The sequence below is a fragment of the Engystomops pustulosus genome, chromosome 1, assembly GCF_040894005.1.
Source record: "Engystomops pustulosus chromosome 1, aEngPut4.maternal, whole genome shotgun sequence".
NCBI lineage: Eukaryota > Metazoa > Chordata > Amphibia > Anura > Leptodactylidae > Engystomops > Engystomops pustulosus.
In genome coordinates, this window is record NC_092411.1 from 169,049,043 (window position 1) to 169,063,187 (window position 14,145).

Below are 14,145 nucleotides of genomic sequence, written 5' to 3' on the forward strand. Positions count from 1 at the left end.
GCTGGAACCAAGAGTGCCGCGGCCGACTCACATCAGCACAGACATAACGAGTCCGGATTGTGCCGAAAGTCAAGAACCGTGAGTCTTTACATTTATAGAGGAGATTATGCTACATCCAATGCCACATGTCCTACATCATAACAATATACAATATTGACTGTAGCCGGCAGAAGTGAGTTGTATAAACTTTAAGGCGTATGAACAAATGCTTGATGCATAGACTAAGGCCACTATATAACAAAGTCAACCAAAGTTATTCCTTTGCCTATGAAGATATTTTCAACAATTCACCACATTGCAAGTGAAGGACATTCATATATCGCTCTCCTATATTCCTCACTTTTTATAAAAAGACAGAAATCAAGTATTTTTAACTTTTTTTTTCTGAAAAGGTCAGCACTAGGGCCCTACAGTGCCACCTTTCATTATAGCCCAGCCTGTAATCCTATTTACACTGTTTACACAGATCCCATTTTATGTTTTATATAAAGTGTTATTTTGTTTTATATGAAATGTTGTTTGCCTATAGGTGAATTCAGGAACATTCCTGTATTTATATTGTGACGTTCTGTTACCTATCAAATAAAGCTTATGTCAGAATCTATAACCACAAAACTAAATAAGGCTATTAGTTGTTATCAAGTCACCATTTGACTTTTTAATTATTTTAAAACAATAAATATGTGTTCCAGATCATGTGTCTGGTGTAGTGCAAGTTAGTTCTTGGTATTTATTTTATGGTTGTATATTTGTTTGGTATAGGTTGGACCCCTGCACATTACCGATGGCCAGTGTCGGACTGAGTCTTCTTAGGCCCACCAGAGAAAATCAATTTGGGGGCCCACTCTTCATTATCTCCCAGGAAATATACTCTAGCAGTCTCCATATTGTGGTGTTTTCTGATGGACCTCTGGTGTTCAGTATTGGGTTGAGCCAGGGGCCCACCGGAGGATCCTCTGGTACTCTGGTGGGCCAGTCCGACACTGCCGATAGCTCCTCCACTACAGTTTTGTTAAGTGTATATTGGGAGGTAGGATAGTGCTGAGTACCATCTTCTTAAACCTCTTATCTTTCCTGTAGCTTGTAGATTTACTCTTCTCAAGCTTGCCGGAAGGAAGTGTGTATATGTGAGCTCATCTTGGAATGAAAGGGGTAGGGGCATGAGTTCAGAGAGACACTACAGGAAGCAGAAAGGAGATTTTCATGAGAAGAACCTGCCATGCTCGACCCTAGCCAGAAGAAGATTTACGGTCGAATCCTGGTGCAACCAAAATTGTGTACACCAGAGCTGACAGATTGGAAATATATCTGGGAAATGCTGTATTTTTGTTAATAACATTGAATTAGAGAATATGTTATTTTGTTATCCTGCATATATTTAAGAATCTTGTCTTTGAGGGAATACCACTTTAATCCTTTAACGACCCGTGTCTAATAGCACATCACAGGTTGGCTGCGGGTGCATGGAGCGGGCTCACTGGCTGAGCCCTCTCCATAGCTGGTAAGTCTTTACTGCATATTGACCAGTGTCTCTTCCTGTGATAATAATTTTTAAACACTAACTTTTCCTAGTGATTTTCAGATTTTGTTTGTTTTCTTGTAACAAATTGTAGTTTATGTTAGTAGTATAATTTCGCGGATCAGTTAATTTTTTGGGGGATAAAAATGTAAACAATTTAGGAAAATTTTTGACAAAATTACAATTTTCAAATGTTCTACATTTTAGACAAAAAGTCATAACACATTTTTTTTGTAGAAAACTTTAGCCATTTGTCTTCTTTCCATTTCCATAATTTTTTCTACGTTTTTCATTTTTTTAAGATGTTCAAAGGTTTATAGTTTTTGTAGGGCATTTTCAGATTTTCAAGAGAATTGAAAAAAAGCTATATTTTTGGTGACCAATTTTGTTTTGAAGTTCCCTATAGAGACTTATGTACTATAAACCCCATAAGTAACACCACTTTATGAACTTAACATCTCAAACTATATATCAACTATATCAACATTTAGGAAGCATGTTAACCCTTTATTACTTTTTTAGGAATAAATAAAAAATGGATTGGAAATTTTTATATATTTATATATATTTTTGTAAAAGAATATTCTCATTTAGCCCTAAAATGTACACATTCAGAAAATGTTAGAGGTAAACATACATCTGAAAATTTTGGGGCTGTTTCTTCCAAATACGGCAATACAATACAAGTGGATGTCAACTGCTGTTTCAGAACACAGTGATGTCCAGAACAGAATGGTATTTGGTTTTTGGCAGACCGATTTGGCTACAAATATTTTGTGGTGTCACATTGTAATTGCAGAGCCCACAAAGTACCAGTAGAAAACCCCCAAAGATGACACCATTTTGAACATTTTGACCCACGGGGGAGCTGGTTAAAATTAATACAAAGGTATTGGTGCAGCTACTGTAGGCAAATACCCCAAAAATAATTATATGGGTTTAGTTTTTATATACATACAATAAAAAAGAGATATAATAAATTTGGATTGTACCCAGCCATCTGCGCAAGGTTTTGTTATGTTACATACATATATATACTGCTTACCTCTCCCCGCTCTTCTTCCCCGCTCGAGCCGTGTACACGTGTGCCCATCTCATAGGGCACACGTGCGCCAGCTTCAGAAAATTTAAAGGGCCAGCGCACCATTAATTGGCTCTGGCCATTTCCCAGAATTCTATATAAACCTGCCTCTCCCTGCACACCCTGCCAGATCTTCGTGCCTTGTGCCCTATAGAAAGATGTGTTCCATGCTCTGTGCTGTTGTTGTGATTTCCTGTTGTGACCTCGGTTCCATGCGCTCCTCCGCTGCCTGCCTTGACCTGTTGCTACATCCCCGACTCTGATCCTGTGCTGCCTGTCCTGATCTCCTGCCTGTCCCCAATGTCTTTGTAGCTCGCCTTGGCTGCCACCTCGGACAAGTCACACTTTTGGAACAACCTGGTGGTACCACACTGCAGCAAGTCCAACCCGCTTTGCGGGGGGCTCTGGTGAAAACCAGGAGCCACTTAGATTCCGGTCCGAGGTGTTGGCTTATATCATCGTCTGCGGTGGTTCAGTGGGTCCACTACCCCAGAAGCCTGACACTGTACACAGGGCATTAAGTACATATGTGTATTATATACATGTATCATAAAGTTAAAGATTTATTGCACTTGAGTATTCCAGTCTGATTGTAGACAAAAAACTTCCCAACTGATGAATTCCATAATAAATGGGAAATAACAAAACCTCCATCCCCCCTTTCCATCTCATAGGTGACTGATACAGTGGTTTACGCCACTCACCGCCTGTTTATTACCTGTCTCTGTGATTTTAGCTGTCAGCTCCAAAGTTAGGATCTATACATCATGTCACTTTGAGCCTACTTAATTTGTCTGATATGTCTGCTTTCATATACCAGGTGGGGGTTAACAAAAGGTTGAACTAGTGGCTTGATCTCTGCTTCATAGAATTAACCAGTCATCAGTTGCATCAGATCTGCTACCTGTGTGTGTGGTGGGGGGGGTTTGCTATTTTGCATCCAATTTACCATTATGGCCCATTTGGCCGCTAGTAGACACACATGTAGTAATCATAGCAAGCTAAAGTGAAGTACGTTAGAATGTAGTAACAGTCATGGAACTATTGGCAACGGAATATGTATTTTATCCGCAATCGGTGCTACCACCTGAATTTTTGCGGCTCTCTGCATTGCCATACACCGTGATAAAGATCGGTGCTTGGTAATTTGTAAAGTAGTCCATATGGTTGGTGTGTTTTAAAAGAAATCGTTGCAACTGTGAGCATTAGGTTATTCTCTAGGTTATTGGACGTGCACAGGATAAAACCTCTGGTTTGCGGAATTGAATAACAATGTAAAAAAGAGAATCGTACGATCCAGCATTTTAACAAATTTTTATTTCTTCATTATTCAATCATCATGTAAAATCAATCAGCATACAGCGGTATCCACAAACAGCTACTCATTTCGAGTAAAAAGACTCACGGCTATCGTATACTATAGCTAATCTCGTATTTTAAAGAAAGTCTCTGAAAATGTTGCTGACAAACTCCTCAAAAGCAGCTGGTGCGTTGCAGTCTCCGAATGGTATGACCAGGTACTCAAAGTGCCCATCTGGAGTATTGAAGGCGTTCTTCCATTCATCATCTTCACGGATCCGGATGAGGTTATTCGCCCCATGGAGATCTAGTTTGGTGAAGACCTTGATTTAACATAAGCAGTCAAAGAGTTCTGTGATCAACGCCAATGGATAGTGGTTCTTTTTTTTAGATTTTATTTTACCATTTTTCAAGAATACAAACAGTGGACAAAGGCTAACATCCGCCTCAGGGGAGAACATGGTTCAATGAAAGTTAGGTTATCAACATGAAAATAGCAATATCCCTCCTCCTTATCCCCCCTCCCTTGCCAATATATATATATATAATGTCCCAGTGGGAAGAATGTGGTATTTTTTCAGAATCCAATCCACACCAGGCATCTATAGTATGGTTTGGTCGGTACATAGACGACCTGGTGTGGATTTGGAAGGGTTCACCAGATTGTTCACATGGACAGGTATAGAAAAAGTCAGGTGCCCAATTAGAGGTGGCAATATGAAAAGGAAACTCTTTAATAGAGAATCCTATTGGATTTTTGTGTTGCAGAGTAGGCTTCCGTCAGGCATGAATAAAAGACAGGACCTTATTTTACTTATGTTCACTTCAGAGAATTTTGTTATCTATCCTAAGGTGCTTGAGATAAGTGGGCTAAATTAGCCGGAGATACTGGGGCTCATTTACTTACCCGGTCCTGTCGCGATCCAGTCTCCGACGAGGATCCGGGTCTTCCGGCGATTCACTAAAGTCGTGCGCCCGATGTCCACTAGGTGTCGCTGCTGCGCCGAGGTCCACCGAAGTTCACCATCCTATTCCTGGTGCATGTAAGTGTGTGCCATGCTCTCCCCCCCCCCCCCCCGTGTTTTTCGTCGCATATGACCTCTATCTCTGTCGTATATACATTTTCGTTATATGCATATTTGTAATTAGGAAAATAATATCTAATGTATTGCGCTTGTCCTTCATATCTTAGTGTTTCATTGAAAAATAGTAAAATCGGAGATACACGTGTATGTCGATATATGATAATGTCTATTATATACTATATCCACCTCTCTACCCTCCTTTCCATGTAACGACAAATGGTTTGGTATGTTTCCCATTGTTATTTTGTACTTTGTATGCTTTTAATACGAATGTATAGTACTTACAAGCCACGAATTTCAATTTTAAAGTATTATAACGTTTTTAATTACCTGTATACAATGTTTCCAAACTCACCTGCGATCACGTGACGAAAGTAGGTGTGTCACTCAAAGTCATGCGACCGAAGGGTGGGCGGGACTTTTCCTGTGATCAGCCCGGCTGAATCAGATATAAGGTAAAGCGTTAGTAGTACCTACAGGTTATGATTAAGACGCGCTAGCATCGAAACGTGTTAACCTTACTGCCTCCTCATGTAACCTATGCATCTAAAAGAATAAAGAATATTTTGTGTGAATTCGAGACTCAGCGTGGACTTCCTTCATGCAGTGATGGTTTGCACCATTTTCCCTATTCTTTAGTCATGGATGTGTTTTTAGGCAAGACTGTGAGAGACCCGATTCCCTTGCCTGAGAAGCAACCCTACACATGAATGGTTGCAGGGTGCTTTACAGTTGGCATGAGGCAAGACTGGTGGTATCTCTCTCTTCTCCGAACAAGCTGTAAATGACTTTACCCCGGTCCTCAGAAGTCCACTCCCTGTACCTTTTGCAGAATATCAGTTTGTCCCTGATGTTTTTTCTGGAGAGAAGTGGCTTCTTTGCTGTCCTCCTTGACACCAGACCTTGCTCCAAGAGTCTCCACCTCACAGTGCATGCAGATTAAATCACAACTGCCTGCTGCAATTCCTGAAAAAGCTCTGCACTGCTGGTAGCCCGATCCTGAAGCTGAAACACTTTTAAGAGACGGTCCTGGCACTTGCTGGTCCTTCTTGGACACCCTGGAGCCTTTAGGCAACAATGGAACCTCTCTCCTTGAATTCTTTGATGATGCGATAGATTAACTGAGGTGCAATCTTTCTAGCTGCGATTCTCTTCCCTGTTAGGCCAGTTTTGTGCAGTGCAATGATGGCTGCAAGTGTTAGATCTTTAGAGATAACCATAGTTAACAGAAGAGAAACAATGATGCCACGCACCAGCCTCCTTTTAAAGCATCTAGTGGTGTGATTCTTACTTAATCATGACAGGTTGATTTACAGCCTTGTCCTCATCAACACCCACATCTGTGTTAATGGAGCAATCACTGAAACGATATTAGCTGCTCCTTTTAAGGCAGGTCTGCAATGAAGTTGAAATGAGTTTTGGGGGAAAAAGTTCATTTTCTAGGCAAATTTTGATTAAAGAATTTGCCCGTATACCCATCTGGGCCAGGCGCCTTAGATAATCCCTGTATAACCAAGAGCACTTCCTCCAGGAAGATAGGTTCAGTCCATTTTAGGAGATTATCCTCTGGGACAGTTGGCAAATTAAGAGTTCCCAACCAATCCTCCAGTGTGGGGGTCTGGGCCTGAGGGACTGAATATAGATTTTCATAATTAGGATTTAAAGATGTTCACAATGTCCCCAGTATTATGTTTGGTGTCTCCCTTACTATCTTTAATAGCCAAAATAGAAGGTAAAGGAAACATCCCTTTTGCAAAGCATGCCAGTAATCTGCCCGCCTTATCTCCATATCAGAAAAGCTTCCAGCTTATTTCTGTATAGCATCTCCCTTTTTTTCAGCCACTCCTCATAATCATTTTTAGCTTTTCCCCAATTCTCTTTATTTACCAAGGTGGAGGTTCTCTGGCACTTGGTATATGCTGATATCTGTGTTTTGCTATATTCTTCGACTTTGGTATTAGTTTTCTTTTTAAGTCCTATAGTGTTGGACATTATGTGGTACATTCATTAAGGGCTTTTCGCGGCACTTTTGTCAGACTTTGCACAGGTATTTAAGAAGTGCCTACAACCCTTTTGTGGTGCAGCTGTGCTAGGCTCCATATGAGACAAATTAGGGTGCGTGCCATCGGTCAGTACGACTGATCCGGACCAAGCGCCGTATTTAACATGGAAATTGTGTCGCATCCCCCTAGTAAAGGTGCACCACAAAAAAGACTGTAAATTGTAGGGCCAATGAAAGGAAGCGACAGATTCATGACTTCTGGCGCACGTTCTTAATGAATCGGACGAACACAGCCGAGGTTCTTCAGAATGTACTGCGTGCGTTGTTATATATTTCAGCCATTACCCTTGTAACTGGGTATGAAAATCTTAATTTTGGCCCAGATAAGTCGGGAGCCTCCACAAGTAATCTGAGCCCCTAAGAAAAGATTCCTCTAGGCAGATAAGAAAAGGGGTGTGGTCTGAGATCACTAATTCTGGTATTTCTATATGAGATACCCTTCACCCTATATGAGATACCCTTCAGCTAAGGACAAATAATCTAAGCGGAACCAGGAATTATGGGCAAAAATAGTTACACTGACCTTTGAAAGCATGAAAGCTAAGTGTTGGAGTGCAACACAAGAACAAGAAAACAAAAAACACTGCAGAGATCACGTCCGCCCACCTTGTCTCCTGTAACAAACCTTTTCAGGACTTCCTTTTGCCCAAGCTTGAGAGAGAGTGTCCGTGGGGAGATTGAAATTTAGGTGAGTCCCCTAGACAGTAACTGTTGCCAGGCAGGGAGTCTCCACATTACATCCACTTCGCCTCTGGATATCAGGTAACAGGAAAAGGAGGTCTAGTAATTTCCGTTAATGACGGATGACTTTATTTAATAACAGCCCTTCAGGCTGACCTTGAAGAGAGTGTTCCCCCCTCATATCTATTGAGAGAGAAACCATACTCACAAAGGTTGTCCAGTATAGAAAACCCATCTGAGATTAAACACTACTGGCTCTTTTCTTTAGGTGGCAATCTTTCTTTTGGCTTCCATTCAGAGGAGACGGCGATTTGCTGTACTCTTCTCCACGTGGTGACCATTGGCGTAGCAATGCTTTAAACTTGTCTGCGCCTGTTCAGGGGTGTTGTACGTTGACATAGATCCATAGATCCGATTGGTCGGGTGGCATTAACAGGATGTTCTCCTGCCTCTGTCAGCCGACTTTCATTGTGATACCAGTGCTAACTGCTGGAGGAGCATGAACCTGTTGAACCGGATTTTGAATACTAACAAAATTGTAAATGTCCCAGTGAGGGTGGTTTGCCACTACAGCCTGTTTGCGCCTACGTCTCCTTGTGCATTCTTCCTCTCCTCCACACCATCCCCCTCCCTCTCCTGCCTGTTACATGCTTGTGACAGGAGAGGGGAGAGGCAGAGGGATCTGGGTGAGTATGGAGGAGAGGAAGAATGCACACGACTGAAACAAAGGCAGCTGCAGCTGTCCGCCCTTGGGACATCCTATATGTTGCTGGCAAGGAGCCAGGTAATGTGAAATAAAGTTTGATAAAGTAGTGGAAGTATTCAGAATGCTGACAAATTCATTTTTAAAATAAACATAGCATAGGCCATTGGAACATGTCACCAGCTAAAATTAGCATTTTTGGTGACAGGTTCACAGGTGGGAGTTACTGCTGTTAGTGATGTGCAATAGTCAGTGCTTACAATCGCTGCATCTATGACCTTTCCTTGAATGGCATGTCACCTGATAGCACTTGAATGACATCAGCTGGAGAATTTGATGTTGCTGGAGGCATAATGGGGGAGATGTATCAATCTGTCTATGCTAGATAACAAGAGTAATTTGCACCTTCATGCCATGCACCACATTTACTGAAGATTTAGTCCATTATTAAGTTGTTTCTAACTGCTCCAAAATAGGAGTGTGTCCAATAGGACATCCCTCGAAAATATTACCTAGTACAATTTTCTTTAAGCTTAGAAATATGATTCCTCCCTTGAAAATAAGACTTAGCGTCAGTCATTGCAGCAGGTCCCCCCATGCCGTACATCAGTAGATAATTTAGATACTACAATAGGTTGTGACCTACTATAGGTTATGGCTCAGATTTCAAATCACTTTGAGAGGCCAAGTAAAACCCCATAAATTACCCCATTATAGAAACTACACCCCTCAACGTACGTAAAACAACTTTTATCTAGTTTGTTAACCTTTTTAATTGTTTTACAGGGGTTAAAACAAAATCAGATACAATTTTGAAATCACATTAATTTAGCCAAAAAAAGTTTTTTTCAAAAAATGTACAAATTCTCAGTGGATAAAATACCAAAACGCTCCACAAAATTTGATACCCAATCCCTCCCGCGTATAACAATACCCCATATGTGGTGGTAACCTGCTGTATGGGCACATGCCAGGGCACCGAAGGGAAGCTGCGCCATTCAGAGCAGATTATGCATTGTCACTTTTTATTGGCTACACAATCTTTATTTTTGGCAATTTGGACATATAAGGGCTTATTTTTTGCGACATGAGATGCAATTTACAAATATTTCAATTAGCTTATTGATGAGATTTTATTAACTCTTGAATGTATGGGTGTAAAGAAAATTGTCAATTTTGGTTTCCTTTCTTTTCGTATTTTTTGGGAGTCGTACACTGTACACTAAAAATACTATATTATCTTTATTCTACAGATCACTACAATTACGGTGATACCTCATTTATATAGTTTTTCATTTATTTTTACAATTTTACTGGAAAAAAACTAATATCGAGGAAATCTCATTTGTTTTTGCATCGCCATCTTTTCGGATAGGTAACTTTTTAGAACATTTTTGTGAAGAGATTTTATGAAAAATGTACATTTTTAGCGCGTTTTTCATGTTTTGTTTTTACGGCGTTCACCGAGCAGGCTCCAATAATGTTTCTGAGTTATTGTACGGATTGTTATGGATGCGGCGATACCAAATATGGGGGGGGGGGGGGTTGGCGATTTTTGTGGGTTTACATGTGTATAGGGAATGTTTGTGTTTAGGGGACTTTAACTTTATTTAATGTTTTTATTTAATGTTTTTAACTGTTTTTATTCATTTTTACATTTTAGCTTGAACAAGCGATACAGCTTGATACAAGCTTGTTTAAGCTATTCTTCACCTTACACAGTGTAATACAGATGTACAGATGTCCTAGCACCTGGCACCAGGAAGCAGATCGCGCAGCCCCGGGCACAGGCAGTCCCGGGCACAGGCAGTCCCGGGGCTGCAATCGGAACCACGCACCCCCCCCCCGCGGCGCTTACCGGGGGGGGGGGCTCCGTGGTTCCGATTGCATTCCGATTCTTGTGAAATGCCCCTAACAGGGGTATCTCCGATCGCAGGTGTTAGAGGCGTGTGTCGGCTATAATATATAGCCAACACCCGCAGCTTCTCGCCCCGGCTCTGTTCAGGAGCCGGGGCGAGAAGTTTGACGTAATACTACTGCATTTTGCGGGAACGCACCTCCCGCGATGCAGTACTATTACGTCAAATGTCGGGAAGGGGTTAAATCTGAACCATATACTGCATAAAAAAGCTGCATCAAAAAATAGTCTTTGCAAAATTTAAATCTGTGTTATCATAATTATTGCTGAGGATTTTGTGCGACTTCGCTGGAAAATTATTGCTAAAAACTGACTTTTGGTGCCATGTTCACAAAGGAACTTCCGCAGTAGAGAATGTTTTTCCAGCATCTTTCATATTTAACCTGATTAAGAAATGTAAGCAGTTACTTCTGTAAATGGTATAATAGTAAAAGAGGTTAGAAAAAGACATCAGTCCATCCTATACATTATATTCCATTGATCCAGAAGAAGGCAAAAAAAAAACCCTGCAAGGCTGATGCCAATTGGCCCAAAGCAGGGAAAAATTCCTCCCCGACCCCTAATTTGGCAGTCAGAATAACTCCCTGGAATAAATCAAACTACTCACAAAAGTTTTATTCCGATACAATGTGATATTATTGCTCTCCAGAAATACATTCAGGCCCCTCTTGAACATTTTAAAATTATCAGCCAATACAACATCTTTTGGCAGAGGGTTCCATTGTCTCATTTCTCTTAAAGCAAAGAACCTCTGTTTATGGTGATGGTAGAACCTCCTCTCCTCTAGGCTTAGAAGATGCGCCCTAGCCCTGGCCCTAGGGCTAGGTATAAAAAGATCTTTGGATAGATTTATGTACTGCCCATTCAGGTATTTGTACATTGTTATGAGTCTCCCCTCAGTGGTCTTTTTTTCTAAACTGAATAAACCCAAATGTTATAATGTGTCATTGTATTTTTGTCCCTAATTTTCCCTAATAATCTTGGTTGCTCTTCTTTGCACCCGTCCCAGTTTTACTCTGTCCTTTTAATAAACTGGTGCCCAAAAATGTACACTATTTCATGTGTGGTCTGACCAGTGATTTGTATAAGGGTAAAACTATGTCCTTATTGTGAGAATCTATTCCTCTCTTGATACATCCCATATGTTTTTTGCTTTAGCAGCATATGCCTCGCTCTTATCACTAAAATAGAGTTTACTATCCACCAATATCCCCAAGTATTTTTTTTTCCATCAGTTTTACCAAGAAATATTTTTCATTGTAACACATTTTCATTTCCTCAACCCGAGTGCATAACCTTATATTTATCTGCATTAAACCTCATCTGCCATTTGTCAGCCCTTCTGTTATATTATACTATGCTCCTCTGTATGAACTACTTTACAGAGCTTAGGATGTATGCCATCTGGGATGGAGATTTGTCTATTTTAGTGCTGTTGAGGCAGCGCTGTACCTCTTCCTGCATTAAGCAGTTGACATTCAACTGATGATTTACATTATTCCTCATCACTTCATTTCCCATGGGACTTTCCGTAGTAAAGACCATCGAGAAGGAGTTCCTCTGGGGTGAAGCAGGTTATTTGTAGTTACAATGTATATTTCTTCTTTTTCCAGATACCCTTGTTGCAGTACTAGAACGGGACACACTAGGGATTCGTGAAAACAGACTATTTAATGCAGTTGTACGCTGGTCTGAGGCAGAGTGCCAGAGACAACAGCAACCTATAACATCCGAAAACAAGCGGAAAGCACTTGGCAAAGCATTATCGCTTATTCGTTTCCCACTTATGACCATCGAGGAATTTGCTGCAGGTATACTGTAAAATTATTGTATCACTATATTTCTATTCTAGTTAAAATAAACTATTGATGGTTTGCAGTGATTTTGATGTTGGGAGATGTCACCTTATTGTTTTAAGTGTACTTGGTGTTCTCACTGTGAATAATATCTATTTCAACCCTAGCAAAATGAATATAGGAGAAATTAATTTTTTGGTTCGGGGGTCACCTCTTAAACAATGAATGAATCTTATGAAGGCATTTCCTGTGTTACACCGGATTTGGAAAAAATAAGTGACGTTTGCATTCATAGATAAATGCCAACGCTGTAAGAGAGGTCTTGCTTTATCCTTCCATGACACACCTATCCTTGGGTTTAAGGATAACGATGAATGCCCTGGATTTGAGTTTGAATGGGCACATTTATTGCATATGAAGTGGGAATGCCACAGTACCTTTTCAGTGGCTAAAGGAGAGAATGTGCCACTGGGAAAATATCATTTAACTTATACTATAAAAGCGCCACCGGATCAACTGAAAGGTTAGCAATGTGAGCATTAATACATCAGAGACAGTTTAAAAAAAATCATTGGCCTGCTCATTAACAGCTCATCAACCTTCACCAAGAGGGCACATTGTATATCTTTAATGTCAGAGACCAGGCAGTGTAATTCAACAGGCTTGCCACAGCACATCTACTATGTTGATCAACATGGGATGGCAGAAATTGGTGGCAGACAGAATTTGAGCTAATTTGTTATCACACCACTATAAATGCCCACTAGTGTTTCAGACATAAAGGTGGTCAGGATGCTATGGATTGGTCATAATTACAGTTGGGGAAAGTGGGATCTGGCATCTGAACACACCTCTCCTACAGCACTGCTTTCTCTGTATATAATAACTCCTTCATCATCCCTAAACGTCCCATTGCTGTCATGCTAGTGGGAGGGTTAGGGATGTGGAAGGAGTAGGGATTACATAGCAGCGCTTAAAGGGAACCTGTCACCAGGAGACCCATTTTTAGCACTCCCCCAGTCCCCACAGAGCATAGTACAAACACAGCCAAAGGGTTTTTGTATTAAAAATTGGTTTTACAGAAAAAAAGATATGTTATATTGTACCTTTCATTAGCATGTGCTGTGTGACTAGGCAGTTGCCAAATGGGAGGGGCTGGAAAGAAGCAGTTCCCCCCCACCCTTGGGATTCAGCTTCTCCATGTGACCTTTTCAAATATATGAAAACACCCATCACTTGGTTAGCGATGCCCCCTGCTCCTCTACAGCCAATCACGAGTGTGGGGAGTGATTCATATATTTGGAAAGGTCACATGTTTCCCAAGGGTGGGGGGGGGAACTGCTCCTTTCCAGCCCCTACCATTTGGCAACTGCCTAGTCATACAGCAGATGCTAATGAAAGGTACAATATAACATATCTTTTTTTCTGTAAAATCAATTTTTTATACAAAAACACTCTTGCAGTGTATGTACTATGCTCTTTGGGGACTGGGGGAGTGCTAAAAATGGGTCTCCTGGTGACAGGTTCCCTTTAAGGATTGATAACCATCTACCTTATTTGCATAACTAATTATTTTCCAGGAACAGAAAACTTCTTGGGACCTTAAGACATGTTAACAATGTGACTCATAATAGGTTGAGGGTGCTTCTGTCGGACCTCCTCTGTTTTTTATGAGCATCATATAGACATACAGTAGAAGTCTATTACCTCTGTTGAGCGAATAGAAGGTGATACAATCTCTGAGCTTGTGAGAGCATCAAACTTTCGTTACATAGATTTCATTGAAATCGATGGCTTGAATGAAAATATACATGAGAGGTGGGTATGGGTTATGTTGGTTCAGTGATGACTGAAGTTTTATTAACCCATTAACAACCAGGCCCTTTTTTTGTGTTTCCATTTGACTCCCCACCTTCAAAAATCTAACTTTTTTTCATTTTTTCATGTAAATAGCTGTGTGAGGGCTTGTTTTCTGCATAACAAATTGCACTTCATAGTTTA

General features: G+C 40.7%; 1 protein-coding gene across 2 annotated transcripts in view; it reads left to right on the forward strand.

Annotated features, from left to right (window-relative positions):
* Window positions 1-14,145, forward strand: part of LOC140066437 (BTB/POZ domain-containing protein 2-like) — a 300,718-nt gene that overhangs the window by 123,224 nt on the left and 163,349 nt on the right. The window contains exon 5 of one of the 2 annotated variants that reach the window (XM_072113838.1): window positions 11,962-12,159. The exons of the other annotated variant lie outside the window; for it this stretch is intronic. Coding sequence (XP_071969939.1) covers window positions 11,962-12,159 — 198 coding nt within the window. The remainder of the gene's footprint in view (window positions 1-11,961; window positions 12,160-14,145) is intronic. 2 annotated transcript variants of the gene reach the window in all.